The 17,255-nt window shown below is 37.8% G+C and overlaps 1 protein-coding gene across 1 annotated transcript; it reads right to left on the bottom strand.

Annotated features, from left to right (window-relative positions):
* Nucleotides 1-1,073: 1,073 nt before the first annotated feature.
* LOC136059073 (protein-glutamine gamma-glutamyltransferase 5-like) lies at nucleotides 1,074-15,851 on the bottom strand. The gene is made up of 13 exons (XM_065752975.1): nucleotides 15,721-15,851; nucleotides 13,069-13,248; nucleotides 12,526-12,768; nucleotides 11,521-11,639; nucleotides 10,903-11,031; nucleotides 10,518-10,695; nucleotides 9,471-9,603; nucleotides 8,351-8,454; nucleotides 8,006-8,248; nucleotides 6,232-6,558; nucleotides 5,224-5,381; nucleotides 4,803-4,936; nucleotides 1,074-3,849 (listed from the first exon to the last, which is right to left on the bottom strand). The coding sequence occupies exons 1-13, from the start codon at nucleotides 15,725-15,727 to the stop codon at nucleotides 2,178-2,180; spliced, it is 3,627 nt and encodes a 1,208-aa protein (XP_065609047.1). The 5' UTR covers nucleotides 15,728-15,851; the 3' UTR covers nucleotides 1,074-2,177.
* Between the last annotated feature and the right edge of the window lie 1,404 nt (nucleotides 15,852-17,255).

A 17,255-nucleotide genomic window follows, 5' to 3' on the forward strand; every position in this document is an offset into this window, starting at 1 on the left:
ATTGAAGGATTTCTGTTATCTTCTATGCCTTAGTTATAGTGAACTTGCTATATTTTTTCAAAAACAATTTGGTTTAGCATGTGTAGCAAAAAGGGTTGGGAAATAAAGTTTAAAATATTGAAAACTCCAGTGATTTAGAGTTGGGAACAAATCTTTGGAATTCCTGGCACATGGATTCATGCTCCTTCAGAGAAATAAGAAAAATATGAAGTCAAAACATGACTAGGAAAACAAATGTGAAATGATATTCTCTAATGATATAATTGCAAATTACCATTAGCATGAAAAAAACACAAATTCTTACTCCTTATTTTGCTCAGTTTAGCACTACTGTGGATGGCATGTTTTGCAGGTCATGAAAGCAAAGGGGAGAATCGTGCAGCATCTAAAAGCTGAAATCTTTGCATAAGATGTTTTGTTGTTTTTTTATTTTTATTTTTCTCTAGATACCAGAATGAGTATTTCAGGTAAAATAAAAATTTACCTTAACTTCAGAACTTATTTTGCAGCCCCGATATCAGACTTGACATGAAGAAAAAGGACACAGTATGGAAAGAATATTTCACACTGAAGTGCATCTAGAGAAATTTTCTCCCAAGTCTGAAGACGTAACACAAAAAAACAACAGCAAAACGAAAACCAACCAAACACCACGAACGCAAATATGTATTTTTTTTCCTAAATTTCTATTTTTATTGTCAGGGAAATATATTGTCAGCAAATACCCAATAGAAACTATGAAACCACATAAAAAACAAGTCACAGGACTGTAACCACTGCACTACAATTTCCAGGCATAGACCTCTACCATACTCAGAATTACTAATTGCCACAGCCGGTACATCCATAGCTAGCATCTGACACCACAGCTTTTCAGAATTCCCAGAAGGTTGTTCAATCTCATCGCAAAGCATAGGTGTGTGAACTACAGTGGAACTATTGAGATACTGTAGCTAAATTACTGTAGATTCTGCAGCACCAGCAAAATTATTTTACCACAAAACCCCACTAATGCTTGCTACTAAAAATAATGGAGCACTAGAGGAAAACATAGAAGTTATAGGAGATGTGTCAGCAAATCCAAAGCTTTTGTGAGTAACAGACAAAGGAAAGGTAAAATTTGGGGACAGTTCTTGTATGACAGGATGTTATTTTGACTATAGTATAAGTGGGAGAAGGTTAGCATTGAAAGAGTACCAATTAACCCAAGAAGTTCTAAAACCTTTTCTTTCAGTCAGCTGTTTGCTTGGAAGGGCTAGGTGTTGGATAAAAAAGGATACTTCTTCTAATTTCAGTCTGTCAACAAAAGTTCCCCAGCTGTACCGAATCATGAAACTATAGGCTTCAAATTAGAGCATTTCCCGTGAACTTAAAGTTCATGGGAATACAATATATATATAGGCATACAATATATAAGAGGGAAAAAATGGGATGTGCTGTACAAAAAACAGCTGTGAAAGCCAATAAACTGGCGTTAAACATTCACTGAGCTTTTCTACTCTGCCTCTTCTTCCTGATACTGAACCAGTGATGTATCTAGAATAGTAATACCAAATTTACTGTAACTGCCTTTTTTGTTTGTTTTCTTGAGCAATTTTGTTCATTTGCAACAATTTAGTTGTTTCATTACCTCCACAGTTCTCATTACCTTAAAACTAAGGAAATTTGAGTGCATGTGGAGGGGACAAGGGGTGTTGAGCAGGTGGTTCTCTAACCGTTGTTAGAGAGCAGTGGTAGCAGAACCCTAAGGAAAGTGTATCTTATGCAGGGAGACAAATATGTTAAGAGCGCTCAAGCCCAGGGAGATCTGAGAAATACACAGTGCAGGAAATCAAGAAGAAAGAGAATGAAAGCAGATCATTTATAAAAAAGAGCCTGACCGAGCAATCTAGACTGATTAGCTGCACTGTGTGACTGTTGTCACTAAGGTTCCAGGGGAGAGCATGTTCATTTGTCAGTTCCACTGGAATATATCTCAAAGCACATGAACATTGCATCAAATGCACCTCTTGGTTGTTGGCTAGCAGCTTGCTTTCCAGCACATCTCAACCACGTGGATAAATATTCAGCACAATGCAGGCAGCTCTCGATCATCCTATTTCTAACCTTTTGTCAAAGCACCTGCATGCAGGCTTTAGTTCACTTGCTTTGGTTCTTCCCCAGCAGGTTGCTCTGAGTTACAGATATTTGCGTTTGAAGTAGGAGAGAGTGCTCCTGTTGGGGCTCCAAGGGGTATGGGCCCCAGAGCGGGTCAGAGCGCTGCCAGTTGGGCGCGAGCTGGAACGTGGCAAGGTGGCATAGGCAGAGGGAGAGGTAGAACGGGGCAGAGTGTTGTAGGCTGATCGGGACAAGGTGTTGAAGGAACGAGACAAGGAGCTATAGGGAGGTCCTGAGAGTGTGTTGTAGGAGCCGCGGGAGAAAGGGATGTAACCTGAGCGCCCCGTGAGGTTCCATGTTGAGCGGGAGGTTGGAGGCCACACAGACAGGGAGCCTGAGCGGGTGGTGGTGGTGGTGGTGGTGTTACAGGAAGGCCCCCACTGGGGCCCACAGACAGAGCGGGACCCTGGGGTGCAACCAACCCGGGAGATGGAGTGAGAGGCAGGGTTGCAGAGGGAGCGGGCAGTGGCAGCTGCCAGAGGCTGGGGAGTTGGGGGGGATGTGAAGCAGGTGGCCGATGTGTCCTCGGGGCAAGTGGCAGGTGAGCTGGCAGAGCGGACTCCTGTTGCTCCCACTGAGATGGAGGCAGGGGAGCACAATGAGTGGGCTGCTGGGGGTCCCACAGGACGGGAGGCTGGGGAGCACAATGAGTGGGCTGCTGGGGGTCCCACAGGGCGGGGGGCTGGGGAGCCTGCCAGGTGCAGCCCTGCAGGGGTAGAGCTACGTGCAGCACGTGGCAGTGGGGAAGCCGCAGGGCAAGGGGCTGGGGAGCACACAGCATGGGCTACTGGGGTGCTCAGGGGCTGGGGTGGTAGAGTGGCCATTGAGCCACAGAGAGGCTGGGCAATGGGAGAGGGTGTGGAGCCGCAGACAACATGAGAGACGGAGGCTGCAGGCACTGTAATGGCTGCTGGCGGAGGCATGGGACTGCTGACCGCGTGGGCAACTGGAGAGCACACAGGGTGTGATGGCAGATGGGTGGGAACCCCCTGGGTTGCTGTGGTAGGACTGGAGCCGGCCATGAAGTGGGTCAACAGGGCACTCACCGCATTGTTTGCTGGGACAGAGACAGAATAAGGCATGGGCCCCCCTCCGCCTCCAGGCTGGTGTACAGGAGCAGACCCTGTCTCAAACACAACATGAGGCATAGGGGGGCCTGCAGGGTTGGATGTTGTGACAGGCATGGAGCTGTACACGGTTGGAGGCATCTGGGTACATGTAGCAGGAGGCACGGTCTCACATATAACGCGGAAGCCAGGATCACACCCAGGGTCAAATAAAGCGTTGAAGTTTGGGTTGAAGCCTGGATTGCAGATGGAGTTGCATAAGGGATGGCCTGCAGGAAGGTACACGAAGTCGAACACGGGCGGTCCCCCAGGGTTGCAGTTTGGGTTACACACAGGGATACATATGTATTCACATGTAGAGTTGAGCCCAGGGTCCCCTGCAGGAGCCACCCCAGAGCTGTTAACAGGCAGGGACCCATTCTCACAGGCTGGCAGCGACCCGTTTTGACTCACAGGCAGGGAGCCGTTCTGCCCCACGTGATTACACACTTCGGCCTTGGCACATCCTTTGCAGTAGGCAAACTTGTGGCATCCAAGGTTAGCAAGGAGCCGGTGGCTGCCCAACCTGTATGGTGTGAACTCCACAATGGTCCGTGCCTGCTGATTGGAAGCCAGCGTTCCCAAACTGCACCAACAGGAGGATAAGAGTTAGGGTCCTAGGAAGCTCAGAGACCAGAAGCACTTGAAGATAACCTAACATTATTAGCAATCATTTGCTATGACCAGTTTGCTGTTCTTGCCTTGTTCCCCCAAAATCATTCTGAATAGAGCCATAGCCATTTCCTTCTGTCTCAAAATGGGATTGGTTACTTCTACCCATGAAAAACTCCCATAGCCTGTTCTGAAGCTGTAAGCACATTCATGAGACTCTCTGGGAATAAGTATGTTTCTTAAATTCTTCAAAAGCATAGTACCTTTCTAATTCAAATATATTTTTGGTCCTTCCCATTTCCAGTCATCTAAGCTGGATCAGGGAGCTCTGTGGCACTGAGTTCATTATAATTCAGTGAGAAGAATTCCTGATTGCTTCCCCTTGAAAAAAGTCATACTTCTGTCAGTTGTCCTTGTCATGAAGAAGAGCAATGCATATTAATGAACAGCTCCATTTCCTAGGATGTTATAGCATACTTGAAATTTGCAGTTTCCTGTGATTAACATGTTATGAGCTTAGAATGCACATTGATATTTTTCACTGTCTTTTTCTAATTCTTTATGTATGTGATATGAGTTTGTGAGTATTTAGTGGAGTCCTTTATAAACACAGTGGTATTAAAAGGGCTGGGGTGCATAGCTAAAATTGCTTATGAAGAAAATAATACATTCCCTTTCATATAGAAATTTTTAACTTGCACAGATTAAACTGTAGGTAAAGTGAAGCAGCAGTATATATTGCCAATTCTAAAATCTCCATTAGTTTCAAGAGGAGTGAGGTTTCTAATGGAGTCTCAAAGTAGTAATCCTGTTCTGGTCCTACACACAAAAAATATAAGAACTGTCTTTTTCCTCAAAAATCTGCTGACCTAACAGACCTCAGTCAACTCTTAATATTACCCCAGTTTAAATAATTGATTATCTTACTCAATGGTCATTGGTTCTTTGAATAAACCACAGCCTTCTAAAGTCATTATGCAGTTCTTCATATCTTCCTGGAGAGGATTGCAGAAGGAGATCTCTGCTGTACATGGTACTTTCAGCCTGGGCTGGCTCAATAGCTAGTTAAAAGAAAAAAAAGATGTATATGTATATGTATTTTTAATCTTAAAAAAAATAGCATTGAGTTAAATAAATGTGAATAAAAGGAGAGATTATTCTCCCTTTTTTCACTAAGCATCACTGTAAGTTAATTTTAAATCACAGTGATCCTGCCAAAAAAAAAAAACAACCAAAAAAAAAAAACACAAAGAAATTCCAGATTTTTCTACATTATACCTAGGAAGTGGACAGTAAAAATCCCTAAATGTTCCTTTAAGTCACAAAGCTCACATTTAAAGTTCTTTACCTTAACAATAACAGGTGGCCTGTTGATCACGATATCCCTGCTCACCATCAGAACTTCTCCACAGTCTGGATCTGAGACAGCAACCACTTTCATAATGTTATGATCATTGAGGTAAGGTCCATATTGACTGTATGATACACACAGTGGAATTTTTTTCACTGCAGAAAAAGATTGTTATTATTATTATATCAATTTGGCTACTACTTCTACTTTCCTTTCTCATGAAGTTTAACTGGCAATGACAATAGTTTAATTAAAAACTAAGTTCTTGCAGCATTTTTGAAATCAGACCTAAATATTTATTTAAATTTTGAAACTTTAATTCCAGTGTAATTCCTAAAGTAATAATTGGAACGTAGGCAAATTAAAGGTTGATAAAGGAGAATATAAATACTGGGAACAAATCTTCTTATAACGATAAGTGATAAGTGACTTAAGTAAATCTGTCTTTTTTCATAGTGGAAAAAAGAGCTAACTGTTGAAACAATTGTTTATGCTGTGACATAACTTTGCACACCCAGGATCCGGTATGTCTGGAAATAATCAATTCAGTGCTCAAAGTACACATTTTACTCTGGCTAATATCTTCTGGCCAAAGGAAATCAATTGCTTTTATAATCATAAAATCCTAGAATGCCTTGGGTTGGAAGTGGCCTCAAATGTGATCAAGATCCAATCTCCCATTTATGATAAACCTTTTTTATTATAAACACAACAACTTCATTTTTGTGTTTAATAGAGAATCTAGATTTGAACTTAAGACATTTTTGAATGATCATCAGTATCTTTCAATCTTGAGAAATTAGTCAAAGGCTACAATTAACTTGTTACTCTTTATGTAGCAGCGATCCATAATTGATTGCTCTAAAGACAATTTGGCTTTCAATATTTTACATCATACTAATTTCATTTCACCAGTGTTAAAAATCTCCACTAAACCTCAAAAGAAGCTATCTGTCTCCACAAAAGAGAAGACAGAAGAACAAGTAGACAAATCCAGCTTCTTACCTTCTCTTGGACCTAATGCAACAGTCACATTATCTTTCCAAAATTGATCCATTGGGCAACCATTGTATGTAATTATCTGTGCACACAAATTAAACTTCAGGTTTTTGGGTTCATTACGCAAATTTTCAAGCAACCAGTGCAGTTGGACATCTTCACCATACATTGGGCAGTTAGCCATCTTTAGCCTCGTGTTAATACCGCTATCACTCAAAAATGGGTTTTTCAGAGATGACAACTCTCTGTCTATATGGCAGTTGGAAGCATTGCAGTATCCAGGGTGAATTCTTCTGTAAGCCCGGTAGTAGGCTTCTTTGCTTTTCACAGAACCTGTTGAAGGAGATATATGATAATGAGTCTACTGGAAGCCGTATCTACCTGAAGAATAAATACAATTAAATATATTCCTCCTCTTTCCTGAAACATAATTTAGTGGTCTGGCATATTCAAAAATGCAATAGAAAATGAAATCACAAAATGCAGCAGTCTGAATTCACAGAAGTACTGAAGACTGCTCCAAAAGTAATGTCTCTTATTTAATGATTTTAACCCACAGTGTCAGAGGCAGATGTTGGTGGCATGGCAGTAGAAGTTGAACCTTCCCACCAATATCCTGTCCTATTTTGTTACCTTTTGACAGATGGCAGCAGATGGGCAGTCTGAGAAAATTGTGTCTGAAATGGACTGCATATGAAGCAAAGGTGTGTCACTGAATTCCTTACTGTGGAAAAAATGGCACCCATTGATATTCAGTGTTTACAGAGACCAGACAGTGGATATGTGCACAATGAGGTGGTGGGAGCATGTTTCAACAGTGGCGACAGTGATGTGAAAGTCAAACCACATTCCAGATAGCCATATTTTTACAAGTGTGGCGTGTGGGGCCTTGTTCATTGCAGGTGACAATTAATAGCTAATGATGGTGGATATGTTGAAAAGCAAGTGAGGACTTGTTCTGTCAAACAGTGTTATTGTGCTCTTTGTATCTGTTGTAGTTTCCACATAAATAAATATTAGGCATTATTTTTGGTATGGTCTACATAAATATTTCAGAAAAAAACTCATAAAATGTATTGTACTTCCATTCACCACATTCCAAAATGGCAAGGTAATTCTCAAAATGCAGAGTGCAAAATTCAAAGGATATCTCTTTGTAAGTGCTAGTGTAAGTATGAAATGCTGCCATCTGCCTCAAAAAGTGAAATATGCCATTCTAATAAGGACATTATCAAGTGTGGTTTCTTGTTCCTTTCTCATAAAATTGAACTTGCACTTTTACAATCATATCTAATCTGCTCTTCATTCCTGTTAGCAATTTTGCTGGTTGAACTCTACCACTGGAAAATGAAAATCAGTAATTGGTGGACTAAAAACAGTAACAGTAGGATACCATTACCATACATGAATTTAGTATGAGTGTATTTCCTGATAGTGGTAGTGCAAGAGGAAACAAGGAAGAAGTTAATCCTGGTTTTAAAAGAATTTAAGTCTTTTAGATTATCTAAAATCCACTAATATTCAAAACTAGAATACAGGTGAGATCAAAGCATGTGCACAAGATGGGATTAAATGGAAGCAATTGCTATTTGTTTTGTTTTATTCATCTAAATATGCTTAGATCTTATATGAAGAGAAAGAAATCTTCTATCTCACTAAGTAAATAAATAAAATGTTTTAGATAGCCCTACTCATTTTAACACAGTACAAATTACATTAATAATGTTATTTGATTAGCATTTTAAACAACTCTAACCACATTAATGACCTTTTATCATACCTAGTTCATACTTGTAATTCCCAGTGATATCATCAAATTTCTCACTGCCAACACTCTTGGTGATTAGTTTTTGTCCACATGGCCAAATGTCACAAAAAACTTTTGTTTTTTTGGCATTGTTTTGAGAAAGCCATCCAGCATAGTTTGAGTTTAGACGAGAAAACATGTAATGACCATCATAGTCCAAGTCCAGGTCTCCTTCTCTGATGCTTCGAACCCAAGTAGGACCACTGCAGGCTGAACCTAAGCCAGCAAATAAAAATATTTTAATAGGATGTAATATGAGCAAAAACTCAGAAATATAATCTGATGAAAAGCTGACAATTATAGCAAACTTTCAGTTACCTCTGCCTGTTTCCAAAGGTGTTGGATCCAGACACTGCCAATCACCACAGCATTGATTTAGGTCTCTGCGAGCCATCCAAGATTCATTCCAGCAGTGGTACCGCCTGTAGAATGTAGGAACATAGGATTAAAAACATCTCTATGGTCATTATTTTCAGTAGGAAGGAAAAACAATATCAGAAAGAATCTTTTAAGCAACTTACTAGTTCTGCCTTATCACTATTAAGGACATTGGGGGACAGTAGTTGTTTTTTTTTTTATATATATACCCAATAATAAAAATGTGTACTGGCAGATCTCCTTGTGAAACAATCTATTTATAGCTCTTTTCCTTTTTTTCTTTTTCTTTTTTTCTTTTTATAATGTACCAGCACGGTTCCTTAGTCTAAATAGTCTATTTTCCTATTGTTTTCTGCCTGATTCTTTAGAGAAAAAGCACATTGTCCTAGGCTTTTTAATAGATTAACAAAGAATAAACCCTTAAGACTTAACTGCTAAAGTGGGATCCTCACTGCTTTGGCATTTTGGTTTGATCTTATCTTTTTCATGTAGGAAAGGTCAAAAAAAAAAAAAACAAAAACCCAAAACACCAAAAACCCAAAACATTGAAAGCTCTTACGGATGAGACTCGGATAGTAGCAAAATTCTACTGCAGTTAAACCATGAACATGCAGGCCAAGGGTGAAAAGAAATTCTGTTGTGTTAAATGATAATGTCATAGTTATATGAACATGAATCAAAACATTAACAAGAATGTAGCAATTCATAATAAGAAACCTCAGAAAGACAACTGAAATCATAACTGTGACTAACTATAACAATTTCCATTTTATGATCTACTTTGTATTTTTGCAGCTACTAAGAGAGATGGCTTCTTGTTTCAACTGTGAGTATAAGCAGGTAGCATCAACTTTCAAGTGTTTTTCCATTTTTTATTTTTTGAAAGGTTGAGCTGACTGCCTGCCTCTTCAGTAATTATTCTTTTGAAATGCATTGATAGGAAATGATCGGCTATGACACATCAGAGAAACAGATACTCTGAACTGCTAAATTTACACTAGTCTTCCTATCATTTAGTTTTTGACAAAACCAAAGGAGTTTATTTTTATTTCTTACTTACCATAACTTGTCCTTGCCACAGAGGTTTTTTCCTGTACTGTCAAAAATCTCATTGACACCAAGAGGATTCTCATTTGAGCAAGGAAAACAAAAATTTGTGACAACACGGCTTGGAATTCCCAAACATCTCATCACTGTAAGGAAAAAAGTCTTCATAAGTCATTATAAATAGTAATGCTCTTTATTTATTTCATAAACGATTCTCCTATATTCTACTTTGCCTTAATATAAACAAAATGTATAGGATGTAATATTTGATTAGTAGTGATTCTGTTTTCAAAACTTCTTTTTAGTGTTTGACGAGTAATTTGAAAAGAGACTACCAGGAAGGGATGGCTTGTTACCAGATTAAAATAAAATAAAAAGAAAATAAAACCAACCAACCAACCAACCAACCAAACAAACAAAAACAGAAGTCTGCTGTAAATTCAGAAATAATTCCTGATCCTGCATTAATAAAACACCTATTCAAAATTTCCATACCTGTGGCAAACAGAGTATAGCATTTATATATTTATCTATAGAGCATCAGCCTAATTTTCTTAATTGAAGAAATGGGTTCAGTAAGCAAATAGAATTTTTTCATCTTAATCATATAGTTCACTGTTATGTCCTCCTTTATAGAATAAAAAGACTGTGGCTTACTGCTTTGATGTTTCATAGGAGGCAGTGCTAGAGGTCTTATTCTTGTTCATAATTTGTGTTTTTAGTCATCCCTCAAACCTCTTTGAAGGATACATTTTTGCTTCCATGAACCTGTATTTGCTCTGTGTTTTAATCAAAGATGTGGTAGTGAGAGTTACTTTGCATAAGGGTCCAAGAAAAGACAGTATCATTTTTTTTATCTTCACAGTTTATAGGAAAGCAGCAGGTTGGTTATAAACACTATAAAGACAGCCATTCTGTATCAAAGGAGGATAAATACTCAATTTCTACTGAAACACTTATGAGTAATATGCTTGCAGTAGTTTTTAGGTTCAAACTTTTCTGATCCCAGTTTTATTTCTCTCATTTTTAGATAGATAGGTAAAAGCACACTGAAATATACCTGTGCACATTACTGAAGCAAGAGACCCACAGTACCCATATCTGACAGGTCTGCATCTACCATTGTACCACTGCTGAAGAATAGGGACACTTCCATTCCAGGAAAATGGTTTTGTGCCCTTCAGGTAATCATTGTTTTCTGGAATCTTCATGATACTGTTAGTGATGTGGCTGCTTATCTAGAGAGAGAAAAGAAAAACAATCTTTTCAAACATCTGTCCATCTCTTCACACCCTGAGCATCTCACAGAAGTATGAAAGATCAGTGTTACAAGTTAATATTCCCTGCACATCTGAACACAATGAAAGGGTTTTCCTTACTGTGTTAGATTATGGTGCAATCTATCTTTCTATAAGAAAATGAAATGTCATCTTATCTGTTCTTACCATGTGGTTTACCACCATGCTGACATGCACAGGATCATTGCGCCAACAATGGTCTCTATCAGAACCATGATGATAACTGGCACCCATGTCTAAAATCTTCAAGCAGATATCCAGAATCCCATCTTCAAACTGTAAAAAAAAGCAAGTAAAATAGACATGGTATTCCAACATTGAAAAGTGATCTTTCTGGTCAATATTGCAGGCTTTGTCCTCTCCAGCATCATTTTTTAAAACCAAATCCAGCTCCATGCTGGATCATTTTCATGATTTTTTTTTTCTGTCTGCTTGAAGGACTATCAAACACAATCTCTTTTAAAAATCATACTATTTTTGCTTACATTTAACTAGTGGAATCATTTTGCATTCATACTTTCAATTTTTTGCTTCTCTTTTTCCAAGGCATTCTGCATTTTTTCTCATTCTGTGATACAGAAAAAATTTCTCACAGTTGTTTGGACTACAGAAACATTCTTAAAGGTTTTGTTCCACTTGTGTATTCTGGATTCATCCTAACAACATTTTGCACACAATATAGGGTATATATCTGAAAAGATATAGGTATCACTTCGTTTGTACAGATATGGATGGCTGCTTCTGAACAAATCTTAAAAAGCATACCTGTCCAAAGTGCCATGGTCTAGAGGTAATATGCTTATGTACTCCTTCATACAGTATGCCATGTTCATTGAGAATATATTCTTCTCTTTGGGCCTGATTATCTAGGTATACAGGGTCATCTGCAAAAGATGCAAGAGCTATCAGGCAATAGGTTCTTTTTTAGCTCTTCTGTATATGCTTCTCTGGAACTTATTTATTTTCCTATTTATTTTAAGCATACACTTTAAAACATTTAATTCATTTGTATTTACTTCTTTATTTTCCCTTTATTAGGTCTCACTCTCACCCACATTACAGACTTGCAAATTTTCTTCATACTAAGTAGTTCAAGGAGTCAAGCACTGTACAGTTAGAGTTGGATATGTAATTCTGATCAAATCAATGGACAATGTGAATATTTGCTATGTAATTATTTTGGCAAGGTTCTACAAATTCCACAGTTAGCTGCCACTCAAACTGGACTTATTTCATATGTATTAGTATTGTATTATTCTGTGATGATATCACAGAATTCAGAGAATCACAGAATGGATGAGGTTGCAATGGACCTCTGGAGATCATCTGGAGCAACCCTCTGCTTGACAAGGTTACCTAAAACCACGTCCAGGTGGCTTTCAAATATCACTAAGGAGGCAGACTTCACAATCTCTCTGTGCAATCTATGTCAGTACTTCAGTACACAGGAAACAGGAGTTTCCTGGTGGAACTTCCTTTCTTTTACTTTGTACATATTGCTTCTTTTCCTGCCAAGCTATTGGAAACTTGGACAAAATAATACTATACTACATCATTGCTGCCACTAATAAGCTAGATCAAAACACTGTCTTGAGATATCTTTGAACATGCAGGAGAGAAAAACAAAACACAACCAAGTAAATTGTTCTGTTTCCTATGCTTTCTGTGACTCTATCCCTTATTTATCACCTAAGTAATTCATATTTTCAACATTTTTACTCAGCACTAACACTTGTCTTGAAACTACCTCAGTATCATGGGAGTTCTCACCTGCACACCAAGGGTTAAAAAGGACATAAAAATCTCCAAGACATCGCTGATACGTGTGACCACAAGAAGTGATTTGCATATTGAGAATATAACGGCCAATGCAGGCATTGGAGGGAGGAAAGACGCTGATGTTGATACATTTTGGCTGATGAGTTTTGTAGGAGGCACTCCAGCAGGTTTGATCTAAACATCTACCCATTGGGAAGGTGCATTTTGTCTCATTTGACTCGCAGGGTCTGAGGCCTTTTTCAGGAAAATAAACACAACTTCAATCAAAGTAAACAAAACATATGTAAAAGGCTAGTAATTTGTTTAGCAATCTTTTGCAATGCAAAACTGCCAACAGTGGATTTCTTTTTCACTTGTCACTTTCATACGGAGTGAGAAAACTTTACATGGCAAAAGCACTGACTGAGCTAGAGGACAGCAGTCTGTTCACACAGAATATAAATGAGCAGATAGTATTTATCACTGAAAACCACGTTAAATATTACTTAGCAGAAAATTACTGAGAAAAATTATAGAGATTTTTGAAGTGACTACCTGTCTCCACAGTGAAAGTAGCCTGATCCACGGAGTCATCCCATTCCCGATTATGGAAACTAGCATAAAAGTTGAAGGCTTGCCCCCTTCTTATTATCTGTCTGTCAGTTCCAAAGAAATGGGTGTTATGAATTTGGCAGTTGGAAGGGCAGTTCAAGTCAACATCTCCAAGTTCAATGACTGCAAGATGGAGAAAGAAACGTAAGGGAAAAAACTGTTAAGTGAGGTGATCTGATGATGACCTTATCAAAGGGTGAGGTCAAGATTGTGTGAAACAGGAGATAAAGATGGAAGAGATAATATCTTTCATAATTAAAAAAAAGAAAAAGAAAAAAAAAAAAAGAAAGCACAGCAAAGGTTTTGTTCAAACTTTAGCAACACTGCAAAACTATATAATGAGATATACATTCATAAAAGTGTCCTTACAAGTTCACCGCTTCCTTAGCTTGCAGGTAGAAACTTGTATAATGCTTTGATTTATAAAGCTGTGCTACAAGTTTCACTTCTTTCCTATAGCACCTCTGTGCTTTATAAATAACTAATGTCAAAGGACACTGTTAGTATCTCTACTCAGAAGATTGGTTTTGTATTGTAATAGTCTCACTAAAAGACGATGTCTTGTCTTCTGAAGTAGTTACATTTCAACCACAGCTAAACAGCAAACTTTTGCTTGCCATCAGTTGAGAGTTGTCATTTATACAAATATTAAAACAATAAAGAAAATTGAATAAATGAAAATCAGAACTGTTTTTGAAAGATTAAATGGCCCTCCAAATCAGTTATGAAAAAATATGAATAGATGTCACCCCCCGTGTTGCAAAAAAGTTTGAATAGGCATGCATTTCTGTATGTATCTATGTTTCTCCAAATCATAAAAAGTTTAGATATACCCATTTTATTATCCAAACTGAGAAATCTTTGAGGAAACGAATGGAGAAGGAGATATTCACAAATTATGGTGATTAAAAATTGATGACAGTCTATCTCAAAAGCTATGACTGCCTTGACAAAAATCTTGTATCACCCACCTCAGGCATTCTGTCTGGATATCAGTCATTTCCCAGAGGTAATTATGATTTGGTGCCCAAAGGATGGGTGGCAGCACTCATTTTTACTTATTTACATAGAATATGTTATTTCCAAAAATGCTTCAGTGTAATTGGAGACAAGGGGAGCCAAAAATTCTCAGCAGTTTTGGAAACTGAGATCACTGAACTACAAAGGCTTGGATATTATTTTAATTCTGAAAGGTAAAGTTTGGTCTCCTAAACTTGCATAACAACCAAACTGACTTGTCTAGCTAAACTGGCACTAAGTCAAACTGTTCTTTTGTAGGGGAAACTCGTTTTTCCCACATGGGATAAAGAGTGTATTCACAAACAAGAAGACTTAAACCTAAGCCTGTGGGACATGGGCACTTCTAACACAATCCAGTGGGATTTGTCAGCATCATATCCTGAAGTAAATAATAATTGAACTGTGGAAGGAAGGTCTGGGGGAGAAAAAAAATAATTTTTTTCCTTGAAACAAAATCATTAAATATTTCATTCACCACTGACTTTGATAGTGAATTAGTCACTTAGCTCTTCAGCAAATATCAACTGAGAAAGCGATATAGGCATTACCCAAATTAAAGCATGCACACTATCCAAAACAAATAATAAAAAAAAAAGAAAGCTCCAGAAAAAATCCAAACAACAAAACCCGCAGGGAAAAGCATTGCGTCATTATGGTGTGTGGGTATATCATACCTGCTGAACAAGAAAGCATAACAGAATCACTGAAAATCTTGTATCTTAATGAGTGTTGCCTCATTAGCAAAGTGTTCTGGTTGAACAAAAAAGATTAGAAGTGCTTACAGCACACCTGATGAATTCCTGTGGTCATGAATGCTGACTGAATGAACCTAATAGATCCTCACCCACCCTCTGGAGGATTTTATAAAACAAGACAACTACATTTCATTGACTCATGAATCCAGCTAAACTGGAACATCAGGGAGCTGAGATATTACAAATTTCCCAAGGTTGTTGTCTAAAGTCAGCCCACAGTTTACCTATCAGAGTTAATTATCAAGAATGGATCACAAAGGAGACTTCTTTAGCAAAGTCAGCTCAAAGAAAATACTAAAGGCTAATCAGTTTCACATCTTCTATGGGTTTCCATTCTATGATAGAAACCCTACCCTTAGTACCAGTCACCCGGTTTTCTCTATCAATTCACATTTGGCATTCATGACAAAAATCATACTTCAGGTAAACATTGTGAAATAGTTGCTCCTAGCACAAAAGTCATGGAAACTAAAACTTTTTATTCTGTGCTGGTCGTAAAATATACTCTTTTTCATGCTCTTATCCTCAGAGATGTCTGTTTCACTAGTCTTTCTCCATGACTTTTTCCTTAAAAAAAAAAAAAAGTTTTTATTCTTGGAAAAAGTTTTTTTTTCCTTTCTCTTTTTTTTTCTTCTTTTCCCAAAAGTTGCTCTTTTCTTTCTAAGTTCACAAATAAAAACATCTGAACCATAGAAGTATTTTCTTGGCTTGATTCCACCCAGAAGTAGGCACACTTTTTCTTATGTACCTATGGCTGACTGTTGAATTATTTCCGTTCTCAGTCTTGAGTCAAGTGATAGAAAAGTTTTGAAGCACTCACCTTCCATTTTCCTTCTACATGTACTGGTATCTGAAGCACAGCACTAACGGAGGTACCTGCTCCTCAGCAAGAAGCTCTGCAAGGTCTGGCTGATCTCCTGTGTGAACCAACCTAATTTCCTCTCAGTAACATTTATATTCACAACTAAAAGGCTGTCACACATATTGCATCAACAAAATACCAGTTTACAAAGAGGCCCCACCCATGTGTCTACTGATGCTCATAAATGATTCATTTTCACTTCCAGCAATATTAGGGAGAGTCCTGTGGCTGAAGGGAAGGAGAGATCTTGGTACTTCACCGGTAGCTAGAACTCTCAACATCTCACAACTTGGGATGTCCCGGAAATATTTTAAGACCAGGATGATTTTGAACACATTTCAGCATAAGCCATTGTTTTTGGCTATTCTCATTTCCCATAAATCTCAGCGCCTAGTGGCTAGACACCTTCAGACACCCATAGGATAACAGTGAAGAACATTGGACTCAAGCTGAATTTAAACTCTTTTCATTAAACCTCTGGTGGACATTTTTATTATAATATAAGCAAAAATCCCAGCTTCCAGAAAGTCTGAGTACACTACCTCCAAGTGGAGATCACAGTGTAATAAATGGTTGCCAACTTTTTCCAGTGAACTGTAAAAGAAACAGAGGATCTGCATTAATGTTTTTGAAACGGACATTAAAGTTGAATCTAAAAATTAGAGAATTTATTTATACTTTGTGCATATTTATGTGAAAGCACACAGACAATTTCTCAGCTTGTTCCTTTACTCCTTCCTTCCCCAAAAGTTCTGAAAAGCATTTGAGGTCTTCCAAGAGTTTCTGTGAACAGAAAATATTTACATATTTTGATTTATTTACATCCCAGACATACTTAATACAAGAATACAAAACAACTGCAAGTCTACTCTCCCTGCTTACTCAGTGATGAGAACATCAACTTGCAAATAGGAGAAAAGGATTCAAATTTCCTCTACTAAAACAAGAATGAGCATTTGTGATAATTGTCTCTTATCCTTCTTATGCCTTTCACTCTGAAGAATAAATCCATGAGATACCACTACAATCTCTCCAGATGAAATTACACTAATATGGAATTAAAAATTAAAAAAAAAAAAAGAAGAAGAAAAGGAAAACAAAGAAAGGATAACAAACAAGAACAATTAATTGATTAAAAAATAAAAAAACAACAGAATGATTGAAGTTTGGTGTTTGGGATAACTGCCTGGATTCTAGTCAGTTCTTTAAAAAACTGTACAACAAAACAGCCTCTTACCATGAAACAACTTAGTAAGCATAACTTTACCACATGTATGGTGATATAATTTCATGGAAATGATAGCAAAGTAAAGAATCTGAGCCAGCAGTGGTTGAAATTGTTACAATTGATTTATTAATAAGTGAACATAATAGTTAATGTCCTCTTATCTGAAACCTGTAAATGTTTAGCTATTTTTTTTGTCAGCTATGCAAATATATTCCAATGCTTAATATTTTTTTCATTACTCATAAAAAGGACTTATCTCAAAACT

Source organism: Cyrtonyx montezumae, unplaced genomic scaffold, assembly GCF_038088225.1.
Source record: "Cyrtonyx montezumae isolate F1298 unplaced genomic scaffold, pur_monq_1.0 scaffold_8, whole genome shotgun sequence".
In the NCBI taxonomy this organism is placed as follows: domain Eukaryota; kingdom Metazoa; phylum Chordata; class Aves; order Galliformes; family Odontophoridae; genus Cyrtonyx; species Cyrtonyx montezumae.